Here is a 16,010-nt window from a genome sequence, read left to right on the forward strand (position 1 = left end):
CACACACACACACACACACACACACACAGACAGTGTCTCTCTCTCTTCTTCACACACTTACTCAACTCCCACCAAACACACACACTCTCATTCTTGCTAGACAATATTTTTTATTTTTATCAGAAGTATTTATCATCCATCACTTTTGTGCAATCCTGCACCTGTGCATCAATGTGCAATACCTTTCTCTTCTCTCTCATTTTATTATATAGCCTACTCTAATTGGAACTTCAGACTTCAGTATTGTCATCTGTTGTGTTGCTGTGCATGTGATATAAAATCTCTTGAATCTTGAAATGGTGATGTTAATCTGGCCAGTTACAGAGTGGGGGTGGGGATTGGTATTATTAGTTTTTGTTGTTGTTGTTGTTGTTGTTTTCACAATTGGTTACTGAGTCCACATCTTCAAAACTCTTTACACTGTCAGATTTACCAACATACTGCTGGACAAAAGCACATGCTTCGAGCAGACACTAACACTTGATTTCAACTTACAACAATTCAAGTGTCAATCAGAACACACTGAGATAATAAAAAAAACTACTAACTGCAGGCAACACATGATGCATCTTTTCATGGAAGTCTTTGAATCACTTTGTGATCTTTAGTTTTTTTTTATGTCTATATGTGTTTTTATTTGTTGATAGTGTAAGAAATGTGTATATAGTGTAAACAAACGTTGCATTATAAATGCAGTAAGATTTGTACCTCTCTATAGAGAGTATTACAATGTATTCTACAGGAACAAGTCATAGAAATGCAGCAGGAAAGGTTTCAATAGGCTTTATTTTTGACAATTTTTCTTTTCTTGTCATGAAGTAAATACAAAATACAGTACTTTATAATATTATGAGAGAGTATCAATACAGTAAATTAGGATATTGCTGCAAAGAAAACAAAAAAGTATTGTAAATTCTCTAATACAGTGAAAATTGACCATGTACAAAAAAGCTCAAACAAACAGAAAACACACTATCCTGAACAACATCCATGTGAAAAGGCTACATGTTAGTTTTTTTTGACATAAACTGAAGAGTTTTGAACCGAGTATCGGCTTTAGTCATTGAATGTTTTTTTTGTGTGAAAGCAGTGCAAATGTTGTCACAGTTTGCTCCATGATTTTTGTTGTTGTGTTGACTGTGTGATGAGTTTGTGATAGTATTGAACCATGCATACAACCAATTATTAAAAAAAAATGTAATGAGTTAATCAATTGTGCAAATTCTGCCAAAACTGGTGTAACTGAACATGATTATGCCCAGTTGTAAAGGGTGTCATGCCATATTCTGTAACCCATCAGAATCTGTGACCTGATAGGCAGTTTGAGCTTATTAATACTGCCAGAGCTGGATTACTGGAGTGAAGTGAGCCCTGCAGGTGCCCAGGTTCACTGTGTGTTAATTGGTTTGTAGTAATATGATAGACGATTCCCACCTCTAAAGTATCACATTAAATGATAAGGGCATTACTGTCCCTGTTGTGTTCAGGGGGGAAATGTCAAATTCAATTTTAAACCTTTACCTCAGTTTATATTAGTGCATATTCCTAAATAACCACAAACTAAGTGACATGCAATAAACCTGTGGTAGGTCATATTTCAACACACGAGTACATGTTGGTTTCTGAGACTGCAGGCAAAATATAATAAAGCTGAACGTGTAATCTGCAGCGTGCACTTAAGTTGATGGTGCACTCACAGACAATGTTATATCCACTCAGAGCACAGAAATTTGGAAGAATGGGGGTTGCTGGGACCCACAGCTCATTTTTAACCCAAGGCCCCAGGGTTAATCCAGCTGTGGCCACTGCAAAGAGTTTTACCATGGTCACACACTGTATTTTGATAGCTGTTATCCAAAATGATGATGTGACTGCTGTATTTTTTTATACCATAGATAGGGTCACAGATTTTGATAGCTGTGATAGCAGAAACTGGTAGTGCACAGATTTGTCTGTATCACTAAACTTAACCCTCTGACATCAATATTTTTTCAAACCAGGAGTCTTTTTTGCCCTCTTTTTTGGGGAGGATCTTTTCAAAACCAACAACAGAAAATAAAATAGCAACAGCATTTTAACGGGATGTTCAGCAAAGAAATGTTGAAAATCTGTTGAGATTTACAAGTGAGACTTAAGACCTCAATTTTACCCAGTTCCCTGTGGCCTTTTTGTAGCCTCTGAACATGAAACAATAGCCTAAGTAGCCTAAATTTGACGCATTATGGTGCAAATTGTATTCGTGTAGGCCAGCTGTTTCCACTAATTCTGCACGCTTTACTGTAAACGACAACAAATTTGATTTGGACCTGATTGAGCAATGTGCCGAGAGGAAATCTCCTCCATCTCTTCATCTACCGGTAATGTGCTAATAGCCTGTGTATCAGGGCGGGCTTAAACTGCGACGCACGGTGCGGTCAGTCGGTTGTAAACTCTATTGTGCGCTTCGTCATCTCCGCTCCAGTCTCAGCATCTCTCTCCTCCATCAACACAAGGCTCCCCCGCTCCTGCCCATCATTCATAATGACCTTCAGTTCAGACAGAGCATCCAGTTGAATGGTGCGTGCTTGTTTTTGTCCGCTGTGGCTGCGCGTACTGCTGCTGCTGCTGCTGTGGTGGGGGACGGATACCTGTGCTGCATTGGCATCACTGCGGAGTGTTTTGGGTGCCAGCGCGTCCACGCGTTTGGGTGTATTCATCCTTTGATCAGCTACCATGGCGAAAACAGTCACATCATCCAGCGCAATAACAGGTAAGCATCTATGTAACGTTTGTATCTCTGATCCATCGGGCTCCGTGTTGTTGTGTTTGCAGACTCACGAATGACGCAACTGCCATTTCCCTCTCGCTGCTTTATGTGCACGATCCTGGCTTTACATTGATGATCCGTTATAAACACTGTTATGTTTATTCCCTAAGGCATTATAAGATGCAGCATGGTAAAAAAAAATGCAGTGGTTTCATTTAAAATAAACCCAAGTCAATAGTCATAATGTTTTATTTATCATGAATGAAAGTGTTTTTGTTTTTCATGTCATTGTGTGATGTAGCCCCATGTTCTCATAAGGAGATAGGCTGTCAGCATTATAGATTTAAGTGTCCGGTCACTTCACGGCAAAATCAGGGCATGTGTGTGTTGCCGTTTTTTCGGTGATGACGCGACTCAATCGGATAAAAGGGTTCAAAAGGGTGGAGAGAGAGAGAGAGAGAGGGGAAGACTGGATTGATGGTGATGACACAGGACAGGCCCATGGATTATACTGTATCATTATTATACCCCTTATGTGGGATGAAGACAGGGTCGTTGTCTTTACAGAGCAACATAAGAGGTGAATCTGTCACTTTGTTAGTTCAGCCTTCACTGCCTGCGAGAAGGGAAGCATCACATCAGGTCAATATGATCAATTTGATACAATCATGTCAGTGACTCTGTTATTCCAGCCCCTCACACTGGGACACTGCTCTATTGAGAATGTATTGGAAAAGATGCAAGGATACATGAATTATGTTGGAACTTTTAGACCTATTTTAAAAAGCTCTGACGAATGCAGGAGCAATTCACTTCACTGTTGCAGTTCAGCATTTCTAATCTCCATGGCAGCACCTTGTACACATAATTTTCTTTCCACTGCCTGTATCTTTACAAGAAGAGAATATATGTTCTTATAATCAAATGAGAATAAATGAGAATGAGCAGTATTCCCCTCAAAGCCATAAAAGCTACAGTAAATACACCACAGATGATTAAACGGATCTACCCATGGGGCACTAAAAAGATCAATAAGATGTTATCATGGAAAACAAGTTAAGCATGATGAATGTTTGCAGTAATATATTTAGTTAAGCCAGTTGAGCACAAAAGTTTAGATTAAGTGAGCAAAATGAAATGCAGCAGCAGCAGCAGCTCTCCTGTCTGGAAAGAGAGAAATTAATTTGATCAAGTGAAGTGACTGACTTTATGTTGACAGTTTAGTCTACAATGCACATATCGATTGAGTGAATTTGTGGAATTAAACTTTTTCAAATGGTTGTTGCTCTTTCTGAGATATAGATCCACCTACTGTGTCAAGATATAAAACTCGGAGACCATATCAACTCAATATCGATGTTACATAATAGATTTATCTCAGTATTATTTATTTCATTTTTTTGTTACCACTCATATTATTATATTATTATATAATCGTATTATTGTTTTATATTATATTGCTACATGTATTATACAATTAACAGATTTAATATTGATATAAGACATCTAAGGTTCCAAACTTTGAATATTTACTCCGATTTAGGAGCTTATTTGTCTCTTTTTTACAGGCTTTTCACAGTACATGAGTTGATATGTGATGTGCCTGTGTGTGTGTGTGAACTGTGAACATTAATTCATCAACATCTTACACACACATAAATATCCTGTGACTGTAGTTTAATCGCCATATACCAGCCAAGTTATTCATTCACACACAATTTACAACTGTTGTGATATGAGCCTGTTGTTTGGATCAGTACTCTATGTGCTCTTTTGTTTGTTTTCTGCATTAGGTGAAAAGATGGCACCCCCATCCATCACTCTACTTCCTGAAAAGAGATCTCCGACAAACAGTCACAACTCCCCAGCCCGAACTGGGAAGACTAGTGAGTAATCTTCTCTTGCTCATATAACTCATTCACACACTCTTTCCAAGTGGTTTCATCTGGAGGAAAATCACTTTTCAATGTTTGGGATCATTACACACTTACTAGACAAATATTATAAAAATGTACAATATGAATTTGAAGATCTATATGTATTTAGGAAATACTGAATGTTTCAGAGCTGTTATTAGTGAATACTGGTTACAACAACAAAAACACACAACCTGCGACACTCAGCAAGTGTTGAGTAACTATCTCATGGAGGACAGTTTCCTCCTCTCTCCTGTGTATTGCTGCAGTTTGCCCTTGGCATGAGGCTCCTTGGCATTTTGCAACACAGTGCAAGCTCTACTCTGAGCTAAAGAAACCTTCCCTCTGCTGGTATTAAAGCAGCACTGCAAGTTGTTCCTGTGGCGCTGATGTCATACCTCTTTAGACAAAACTGCATGTGCCCTTTCTCCTTCTGTCATGGTGATCGCAGCTCCGTCTAACACAGAGAAGAAGCCGCAAATAAATGGACATGCGTCGCCTTCGCACTTACCGGCTAACATCAGCAGCAACCATGCAGGTAAACAAAGTAAGTCTCACTGTTTGATTCTAATAAAATGCGTTTTCTCTCTCTTTTAATTTTGCTGCATTGATGCTGCCTGTATTTTTTTTTTGTTGTTGTTCTCTGACACCTTCATTCATCTTTCAGCTGTGGAGGGTTACATGAAGACAGACGACAGGATGCGTTTAGCCAAAGAGAGACGCGAGGAGAGGGAGAGAAGCCTTGGTAGGTGATGATGAACAACTAAAAAGGTTGATTTGATTTTATGAATTGAGGAGCTTTTTAACTTTAAAATCTCAGACACTTTTTTCTTTTCTTGAGCCTTGTAGGTTTCTATTTTTCAGTGCCGTTCATTTTCCCTGCAAAGTTTTTTGTCATGACATCTCTCTCTACAGTTTAATTGCTTATGGAAGGGCTTTGCTAGCCAGCGGAAGATTAATTTTGAGCTCAGTGAGTTCCTGATATGATGAGCTATGTCACCTCAGAGGATGTGACACACAATAGTTCACAAAAAGTAGGTCTCGCACTCGCGGATAATCCTGCAGCTCTAGCAGTTGCCTCCTGATGACAGGGACTTCTATCTTTGTGATAATGTTGGGCATGGATTGACACATGAAATCAAATTCACTGTAAAATACAGAAGTTATAATGACAGATAACGACAAGAGGCTGCTCTAACAAGAAAAAAAAAATAGAAAAATGTTCAAGAGAATTTTGCACTTATTTCTACTGTTGCATATATCCTGAACTCTACAAGACCAGCTTGAGTACCAAAAAAGCTACTGGCAACAACATTGGTCCATTAACTCGTACAACTCGTACTTTTTTCCACGGAACCCGTAGCAGAGATTTATCTTTTCTCTTTCAGCGGCCAGGGAGCAGCTGATCAGGGAGAAGGAGCGGAGGGCTCGGCTACAGTATGAACGCACAGTGGAGGAACGCTGGAGGCGGCTGGAGGAGCAGAGGCAGAAAGAGGAGCTCCGCAGAGCTGCAGTGGAAGAAAAGAGGAGGCAGCAGCTCGAAGAGGAGAGGGTCAGATGATAAATAGATTATCAAGATCTGTCAAATCTAAGCTTGCACAGTTGCCTATCTGTCAAAGTTTTTGGTCTTGTGCATGTGCAAGATTGTAGTGATCAGTAGTGGTTTCAGATATTCACAATTCATGTAGCAGATGTTCTTGAAGACATGTAAATGTTAAAAGTTGCCTGGAACTTCATCCTTTTTCAATTAAAAATGGTTGCACATTTTTCTTGATTTAACAAATATTACATGAGTGAACAAATTCTTCACTGGCTATGGAGCCTATTAGGACCTCAAAATACATAAAAATGTTTATGTTTCACTGTGACTTAGACATGGCTGTGTATTAAAAGTACAAAGGGTGACAGTTCAAATAAAAGTCGGCATCATTGTGTTGTGTTCAGGAGCGACTGGAGGCCCTGATGAAACGCTCTTTGGAGCGCAGCCTTCAGCTGGAGCAGAGGAACAAACGCTGGAGCAGAGGCTGCCCTGCAGGAGGAGGTAAGAACACAGCTTATAGATGCGAATAAGGATTGTATTTGATACAAGAAGCATGGAAGACAGAGTGAATGATTTAAAACCGGGAAGCAGCAGGATATGGAAGAAAAATTGTTTTGTTTTGTTTTTATTCAAAAGGATTGCGTTTTGCTATATTTCTATGAGACACCATTGCAAACAGTATGTATGCTCTAGGTTTGTGTGTGTGTGTGTGTGTGTGTGTGTGTGTGTGAGTGTGTGTGTGTGTGTGTGTGTGTGTGTGTGTGTGTGTTAGAGACTGCCTTTCTCTTGGCCTGATCATTGCAGACAGCCTGGCTGCTGAAGTACACATGAGCAGAAATGTGTGCGTGTTCCAGGATTCCCACAGAGACAGGATGGAGTTACATATCTGCACTGACGTCTGTGTATTTGTCTGTGTAGCACTAAACTACATGTTTTTTCAAAATGATCTTCTGATGATTGACATAGGAGAAAGTCAAAATAACACAGAAATTACCTTGTGTCTATTGCTGTTTGCCACAGTGTCTTTTCTGATACACACCACACAGATTGGCTTTAAATCAAATCAGAAAAGTATGTTAGAGAAGTTTAGGTAACATTACTTCACAACATCCTTGCTGGTATGTTAACTCTCACCCAGGTCTCTACAGCTGGATGAGGAATTGCTGGATGATAAACTGTTCATAATGCTCTGTCTGCTCTGCTCTGCTCCGCCCGCTGCCTATAGGTGACAGTGAGAATGCCCCACTCCCTTTCTCTGCTGCCTCCGCCTTTTCCCATGGCATTGCCTCCCCCCTTCCTGCTGTCAGCGAATCTGGTAAAGTTAAGCCCCCTCCCCGCCCCCTTCCCCTCCCAAATGTATCCCCTGCTCGTGTACATCCAACAGTGACCATGTCTGTGTTTGTTTTGTCTTTGGGCGGGCTGAAACTTCACCTTAAACCAAAGGCAAATCTTTGTACAAAAGTTTATCCTGTGATGCATGCATGTTAAGCTGCTCTGTTGTTTTTAACTTTTAATGGTTTTCTTATTGCACAAATGTGATATACTCAATGTTTGCAAATTCATCTGTATGTACTGCCAGCTTTGGTATCTTTGCTGTGTTTTGCTCTGCTGCAGTGGCTTTTATCTTTCAGTTACTGTTTGAGTGTGGAAGCACACCACTGTGGAGACAGGCCGCAGGGATGCTAATTAATAGGCAGATGTCATCAAGTGCAGGAGCTTATACTGACATGGCCAAACCTTTATCCAGGAATACTGGCCTTATTATGATCTAACCTAATTTTCAGGCAAAACCAAGCGGAAATATTTCCATCCTCAAGATGTCCTGGAGGGACATTGTGGAGGCAAACTCTGCGGTACGACTGCAAGCAGATCACCATGCGGGGAAAAAAGAGAGCATTAAGAAAATGCAGAAGCATCAGCTGTTTCATAGACGGAGTCTTGTTGGTGGAAACATGTTTTCCTTATTTTGCTGCATTATTTCATCACCCTCAGACTAGTATTGCCCTGTGACATTTTCATTTAATAAACAAATACGCTCTTGTAAATATCCCCCACAAGTCAACCGCCGGATTAGTTTCCCCAGATTAGGAAACTCAGTAATTACAAACAAGCGAAAGGCCACTGGATTAGAATAACTTGAAACTCTCACTGATCTCAAACACTATGGGTGTTATTTCTACCGTCTGTAGATGTGTTATTTTGTTTTGATAACCGAGGATTATGGTTTCAAAATGAAAGCAGATAAGTGGTTGTGACTCTTGGTGCCTGGAGCAGACGGTTTTGGAGATTAATTGCACATGACCTAGTATAGAAATATGTGCACTAAAATAGACACCGACACAGTCGTTCCACTGAGATGGCTGCACTCTTTAGAGATTACTCTTTGCAGATGGTGACAGATGGATGAGTTACAAGGGATGGCAAGAAAACGGTTTCTAGTGATGAACTATGTGTTATATGTTTTAGGGCCTTTGCTTTTGTGATCGTGAGTTTGCACAAGGTCTGTGTGTGTGTGTTTTTTCATTTGCTGTCATTGTTTTGGGTGTAACAGGGAGAGGAATTCGTTTGGGATTATTGTTCGTAGCCACCATGCTGGCATGTGTGTGTTTGCATCACACTGCATAGTAGCATACAGACTCCTAAAACTGTGACATTAACAGACCCCATTATGTCTGACTGCTGGATGAATCAGTCGTACTGTGAGTTGAAGGACAAAGATGCGCTCAATATCTGATCCTGCCCAGTCAGGCCTAATACTGGGAAATCAATATCTGCCCAAAACAAAAACTGACTACTGCAGCGGATGCCTTTATCATTGATACATTTATACCAAAAATTTTAGGATTGTGGCTTAAAATGCAGCAGTCCCTCATATTCATTTGTATTGCAGTATCATCCCTTCCAACTGACCTTAAAATGAGTCTGTAAGCTTCACTTGAGTGCAGCACACACTGTCCAGACAAGTCCTCACCCCCCTGGCAACTGTATTAATATCCCTCTGTCACTTGTTATTTGCCATCATTGGAGTTGATAAGCATGGTGTTTGTCATCGTGCAGCGCCCTGCAGCCCTCACAGATCACCTTTCTGCAGCTCACTGAACCCTGCTGACCACAACAGAGCTGGACTTCAGGGAGGCTCTCAGTCAACTCCCAATACCCCCAAGGTCAGACCAGGCACTTATGCTCTGCCTTAACATACTTACATAACACTTGAAAGAATTAATCATTAATGGATATAAGCTGCAAGATGTTAAGTCTTAAATCACTCTAACCCTGCTTACAGAAAGAGCGTCTGCGCAGAGACAGAAGAACTGCATCCCCAGGTTGTGGGTCCCCTATGAGAAGATCTGAATCTCCTGCTAGTGTCAGCAAACACTTGGCTTCCCCTACTACCTCCAAGTGAGATGATTTGTTTGGTGCTGAATTGAAGGGAGGGCAAATGTGGCTATCAGCAGGGGCAAGGTTACCTTGTGGGGGCTTAAAATTGTCAAATATTTGCACAGCACTACATTTTTCTTTCCTGTCATGAAACACTTATTTTTGTCTGTAATAAGAAGCCAAAAATTTCTATCTGTGTGCAGGCTGGCCTCCAAAATGCGTGCCCAGTCTCCTAGCAATGCACATCAGTACCATTACTCTCCTACAAGACATCGTCCAACCCTGTCAACTGATGATAGGAAAGCAGAAGACAAGAAAGTGGAAAAACACAGCGAACAATGCAAGACTGAGACAACCGTGAAAAAGACTACTGACATCAAAAACATGAATCCATCTTCACAAGCTGAGGAGAATGCAGTTGAAATCACTAAAACCACATCATCTAAGGGTGAAACTTTTGATAAACGGCTCAAAGGTGACACATCTGAAAAAAATCAGTCCCCTGACAGAAAGGACCACATGTCTCCCAAAGCCGATTCCTCAGAGAAGAAGGCAGAGAGCAACACTCAGGATGGAGAAAAGAAAAAAGGTGGACTTTCTACAAACAAAATTAAAGTAGTTGTTATCTTACTGAACATTCATTTTAGTACATTTAGATGATTCTTACACCAGTCTTTCCATGCATTTGACAGAATCAGTGGAATGCACGTCCACAGGGAAGGCGGCAGCTGGCACAACAAATGCAGAGGAGGCTACCAGGTTGCTGGCGGAGCGCAGGCGTCAGGCTCGAGCTCAGAAAGAACTGGAAGATAAAAAACGAGAACAAGAAGAAGAAGAGAGGTTAATTCATTGAATAAGTCACGAATCAAAGGCAGCATTAAATATACATATGAATGTCTTTAAATGTGTATGATGATTGTTTCCACCTTCCAATTAGACTAAAGGAGGAGCAGCTCAGGAAGCAACTTGCACAGGAACAGCGACAGGCTGAATTGAAGGCTCAACAAGAGAAAGAGAAGGGGAAAAAAGAGGAAGAGGCTCACAGGTTGAAACAAGAACAAGAGAAACGACAGCAGGATGTGCAGGAGAAGGAGCAACAGATCCAAATGGACAAAGAGGTTAGAGATCATAGTCTTGTCCTAATAGTGTATGTATTGGAATATTGTGCAAAGCATGTTCTTTCTCACAGTTTCTTGTTACAAATAGATATCCTCTTGATCTTAACAGAGAGAAAAAGTCCAAGCTCAAGAGGAAGCAGAGCGTCAGCGGCAAGACAGAGAACAACAGACGCAACAAGAAGAGGAGGAGAGGCAACTAAGAAAAAAGGTTATTTTATACAGAAATAAGGCCAGACCAAGAGACCAAACCAACTGCATGTTGCACTTCAAATATATTTTTGCATCTCAATTCACCATCAGCTCACACAGTGACTAAACGTTGGTATATCTTTGCAGAGAATTGAGGAGATCATGAAGAGAACTAGGAAAGGTGAACCTGAGTTGAAGGTACTGTAAGAGACACCCTCTGCTCTCATACAGTAGTCCTGCTGCCTTTAAGCACCAGCTGATTATGTGATTTTTATTCAACTTTAATTTATTAAACTCTGACTTTCTGTTGTTATTGTCTTTATTAAATTCTATTGTTGCTGATACTTTGGTTTTGTGTCCTGATTGCCACAAACGTTGACTCGATCATCTCTGTTCTGCATTGAATCAGAAGGAGGAGCAGGTGGAGACAAAGTCCGTCTCACCGCCAGGTTAGTATGTTGTTCAGTCATCCTGCAAATACTTGAGTTTGCTTACTGTCCCTGCTTGCTCCACTGCTCGCTGTATGCCTTGCAGCTGCAAAAATGTGATTTCTGTTTACTCATTTTGAGCATGCGCAGCAGTAATCTCAAGTGTTATGAGTTGGCTCATGTGAAATCCTGATAGGGGACAGATGTCGATATTTATCCAGCATTGATTTCTTCAAATAAGAAGATTATAGATTGTTTTAATTATTATGGTGCTTTGGCTTTTGCTAAGAAGAATGAATGGCTATTATCTGAGCAGAAGTCAACCAGGCAAAATAGAATATTGTGATATTGCTTGCGCTTTGGCTCATGCATTTACCAATGGGTGGGAGTTATACAATATTTTCTGAAATATGGAGCAGCCGCCAAGGACTCTTGGTGCTGATAGGGCACCTGTCACTTTAGAGCAGTACCATGGGAGCTGACTATAAAATTAGATGCTCTTGAAAATGCCCTTGAAAGAATTCTTCAGTAGTCTCTCTAAGGGGCTGCTCTGTAGATTGTGAGCCAACGCTTTATTTGAGCTGTCCAGTGTTAATTCTCAACTCAATTGGGATTTGCAATTGAGCCAGTGTCAATATACTTGTCCGAAAGTACTGGTAATGTGTGCCATCCACTTTCCCTGTTAGCAGGAATAGAGTCAAATGAAATGCAGTTGATGTTACCTGGACAGTCCAAATACAGTGAAGCCCACTGTGATGTTTTTTTATTCTCCACAGGGGAGGTAAAGACTGTTCAAACTAATGCTCAGGTGAACGAGCAAGCCACCAAAAAGGTTGAGTTTCAGGTTAAAGAGCAGGTCACAGTCCAGGGCAACATGAAGGAAAATGCCCAGGTAAAGAAAGAAGGAGCAGCAGCAGCAGCACAGATGGACAATCAGAAGAGCATGCAAGTTAAAAACGACGCTCATCAAGTGACACCAACAAAGAGCGTTCCTGACAAGAGACCAGACACCAAACAAACCAGTGAAGACCAGCTTAACAAAGATGGCAAAGCCTGTCTTCTCAAGCAACAAGAGAAAGAGGCGGAAATGAATGTAAACAAGCAGCACAAAGTAAACGTTAAAGCCGCAGACCAAATAAAAAAAGAGCCGACCAAGACAGCAGATTCCAAAGTCAACCAAAGTGAGGGCGGTATGATGAATGGAGTAGTTAAGGGTGAAGGAAGTGCCTTGAAGAGTCACCATGTAACTGTTGAGGTAAGCAAACAGCAAAGCCCAAAAGCGTCGACAGCTGAGGGAAAGGCTAAAGGAGCGTCCCAGATGGAGGTTATGAAACCCTCTGTGACACCCCTGCCGGTGGGACACCCATCACCGCCAGTCATCAAACTGGAGCCACTAGATGTGAAGGGTACAGGGTCTGGTGATGAGGTGCAGTCCATGGAGGTCAGGTGAGTCATCAGGAAACCCTGTATTATTAAAGACTGGACTTGGAAATGTTAATCTGATAATCTTATTTTCAAAACTGTGTAATATCACCATGTTTTTGAGTGCCAAGAGTGCCAAATATTATGATTAATTCCTTTTTTATTACTATATTTCAGCCCAGCTTCAAAGGAGGAACTGATTTCAATCCCAGAGTTCTCACCAGTTAATGAAATCCAGCACGGCGGCATGAGTAACACCCGCGCCCTTGAAGACCTGATGGATCTGACAGGCGGCGTCAACCACCCCAAACTGTCCTCTGAAGGCAACATAGGCGACTGCAACAAGAACCTCATTGAGGGCGTTGTCAGTCCCATGTCAGACTCAAAGCTCATTGGGATGTCGCCTCTGTCCTCAAATAAACTTAGCATCCAGTAGTCTCTCTCTCTCTCTTCCTGTCTCGCTTGCCTTCTCCCTCTCTTCCCTCTCTCTAACACACACACAGGGTGTCATATTTGGAAAATTGGCCCCTGTGTTGCTACATTTATGGGAATAGAGCCATAGAGTTAGACTTAAAAAACTGTAAACCATGACTTGCAATATAACTGAAACATCTCCTACAGTATATTCTAATAACATATAGCAACTGACCATTGAAATTATGTGTCAAAGATTTTTGTTTAATCTACAATTCTTGTTTTGAGGATTGCCGAGTATGCAAGACGAGCACATGTGAAACAGAGTCAGGGAGAGTAAGTGTGTCTGGTATAGAGAGTGAAAGAGTAAAAACAAAAAAAAGAAACAAATATCAGGGTTTTGAATATTATAGAAAACACATTATTGCTTATTTACAGTAGCTCAAAAAGAATCTATCATTTGGGTCTCTCTACTTATAGTCAATCAATCATCATCAATGGCTGCATTTGCACCTCTGCCTTTCCACATGACCCTCTTAAGCCTTTAGATCAAATTCAGTGCGTTGCTGGGAAAGGCATGATGATTTCAATTTCATTTTTAATACTTGTAAAGACATAAAATGTTATGTCTAGCTAATAGTGTTCAGCACATTCTCTGAGCATGCATGTATTGATGATTTGATTTGGCTGGAATTTATCTGGCAAACTAAAACCCAACAGGAGTCTCAGCACTGCTGCAGACCTTCATTCTTCCTCCCCATTGAGGTCTGATTATGGGATTGTTTTTATTTAATGGCAATGAAATGACTCCCTCTATTCTTTTTTTAAATCTTTAACTGGGACTTTCTAACTGCACGTGAGTGAGAAAGCCCAAAGCTGTCAACTTGAATGTGAATGCACATAAAAAAAGTAGCATCAACACAAATGATGGTACATAATGACATGTCTGTTGTGGACTAGAGTGACGCTCTAACTTGAATTTGCAAATTTACAATAATTGCATTCATAATAGCTTATTCCAAAGGCAAGATGCCCATTTTTCAATAACTCCATTGATAAAATGGATTTCCAATGATGAAAATATTGACAGCTAAGCAACTTCATGTCATTTAAAATGTTTTTTGTGTTATGTGAAGGGTTTCCAAGGCACAACTCCAATGGATGCATTAATCTACTGGACATACAGTAACTTTCTTCAATCAATAGATATCTGGTTATTTGTAAAGCTGAAGTGCACTGATGTGGCAGGAATGTTTGCTGAAACAGTCAATATTTGTAACTTTGTCCTGTAGCTTTACAGATGCTGTTTTCTCTGTCCATCATATTGTCTTATCCAGTGGACTCCTTTAACTTCTTGAGCAGTTCATGAAATGAATGATAATTGCTATTTTTAATTCCCTGTGTCTAAATGTAATTTCAGTAGAGATGCCTTATGAAGGACCTATTGGTTACTGGATTTTTGTGCTTACCATTTTACAGTCTTCTGGCTGTTCATGTTTATCCTATTTGTTGTTAGGCCACTGAGATTGCTATGTGTGACCTGTAATACTTGAACCTTGGTTTAAAATGAATCTTTTCCACCATGCCGCAAACAAGAATCCCAGCAGCTTGCACACATTATTGTGTCACTTATAAAGTGACATTTAGATTTGTGTTCCTCAGACTATACAAACCCTGGCAATGGCTTTTTGAATTGTCTTAAGTGAAGTACTCATATAGCATCATACAGTATTTGAAAGTTAGAATTTGCTGTATATTTTGCATACTCAAACATTGTGGTTCCACATTGACTAAAATGATGCTTTTATGCAAAGAGGATTGAATTTAAGGAAAAGCAAATGAGTATAAAGAAATAATATACACAGCCACCTGAAAAAAGTGTTCAACCCACTTCAAACCCATAACAGTTTGTCACAGTCAAGTTAACTCTTTAAGTTATGTAATTACTGTAGACATTGTGCATGGTTAGCATGGTCATAACAATGTTACCTGAAACAATAAAATGTAATACTGGGAATCTGTCTTTTTATGTGTGTTTGTGTTAATAAGCAGTGACAGGTTGATCACATTTGTAACACAAACATGAAATGACACGAAGAAAGCGACTGATGACCTCAGAGATCAGGAAAGACATGTACAATAAATCAGAAATCATACACTCACTGGGGTACAACAACACAAAAATGCAGTCTGATGAAAGTTCGATTTATTTCAGGTCTGTTTATTGCACAGCACATGTGTAAGCAAGGCTTACCTCTATGGGATTAAATTTGTATGATAATAATTGAACAAAATCTCCCAAGAATCAAGCCAAAAAAATTAAATTGAAAGTGAAAAATAAACTGAAAGCAAAAAAAGTGACCTCAAATGCAAAACTTTCATTAAAACTATACAAGAGTGATTTCATCACAATATTCTCCACTTTTCTTTTACTGATCAGGATGTCCCTTTTGTTGCCACTTTTTTCAGCTTAATTTTTCAGTTTTGTTATTGACCCACTCAGTTTCAGGTCAGAATTATCAGTTTTAATGGTCTGGAAGTGCAACAAGTAGTACGACTTACCACTCAACTGTACCTTCAAAAGTAATTGGCTAATGCGGACACAGCCCTGTCACACTTGCCCACATGCCCTTTGAATTATGAACAGAAACTCAAAAGTTAAGCAGCAAAACTGCAAAAAGTGACCTCAAAAGTTTTATTGTTTTGCCTTTGAGGTCATTTTTTTGCTTTGTATTTTTATTCACTTTCAATTTATTATTATTTTTTGTTGGATGCTTGGAAGATTTTGTTCAATTATTATGACACACATTTAATCCCATACACCTAAACTGCCTGAGTGTGCATTATAGAGGAGAATAC

The 16,010-nt window shown here is 40.1% G+C and overlaps 1 protein-coding gene across 4 annotated transcripts; it reads left to right on the forward strand.

The window, feature by feature from the left end:
- Nucleotides 1-353: 353 nt before the first annotated feature.
- map7d2a (MAP7 domain containing 2a) lies at nucleotides 354-15,160 on the forward strand. 4 transcript variants are annotated; one of them, XM_044371867.1, is made up of 17 exons: nucleotides 354-2,749; nucleotides 4,540-4,632; nucleotides 5,114-5,209; nucleotides 5,330-5,407; nucleotides 6,051-6,214; nucleotides 6,607-6,703; nucleotides 7,428-7,517; nucleotides 9,260-9,366; nucleotides 9,486-9,601; nucleotides 9,784-10,169; nucleotides 10,273-10,420; nucleotides 10,518-10,698; nucleotides 10,808-10,906; nucleotides 11,035-11,085; nucleotides 11,297-11,336; nucleotides 12,092-12,761; nucleotides 12,915-15,160. In XM_044371867.1, exons 1-17 carry the CDS (start codon nucleotides 2,713-2,715, stop codon nucleotides 13,171-13,173), a joined length of 2,712 nt encoding a protein of 903 aa, XP_044227802.1. In that variant the 5' UTR covers nucleotides 354-2,712; the 3' UTR covers nucleotides 13,174-15,160. The 4 variants fall into 4 exon arrangements, with proteins under 4 accessions (XP_044227802.1, XP_044227803.1, XP_044227804.1 ...); XM_044371868.1 differs by having other exon boundaries at nucleotides 11,300-11,336; XM_044371869.1 differs by having other exon boundaries at nucleotides 5,114-5,200.
- The last annotated feature ends 850 nt before the right edge of the window (nucleotides 15,161-16,010 follow it).

The sequence above is a fragment of the Thunnus albacares genome, chromosome 13 (assembly GCF_914725855.1).
Source record: "Thunnus albacares chromosome 13, fThuAlb1.1, whole genome shotgun sequence".
NCBI lineage: Eukaryota > Metazoa > Chordata > Actinopteri > Scombriformes > Scombridae > Thunnus > Thunnus albacares.

What these genes read in the sequence shown, in the direction of transcription:
- map7d2a (XM_044371867.1), top strand. Translation starts at nt 2,713, where the DNA reads ATGGCGAAAACAGTCACATCATCCAGCGCAATAACAG. An exon ending in AGCCCGAACTGGGAAGACTA is followed by an intron (nt 4,633 to 5,113) that starts GTGAGTAATCTT and finishes TGGTGATCGCAG; the next exon opens with CTCCGTCTAACACAGAGAAG. An exon ending in AGGCTGCCCTGCAGGAGGAG is followed by an intron (nt 6,704 to 7,427) that starts GTAAGAACACAG and finishes CGCTGCCTATAG; the next exon opens with GTGACAGTGAGAATGCCCCA.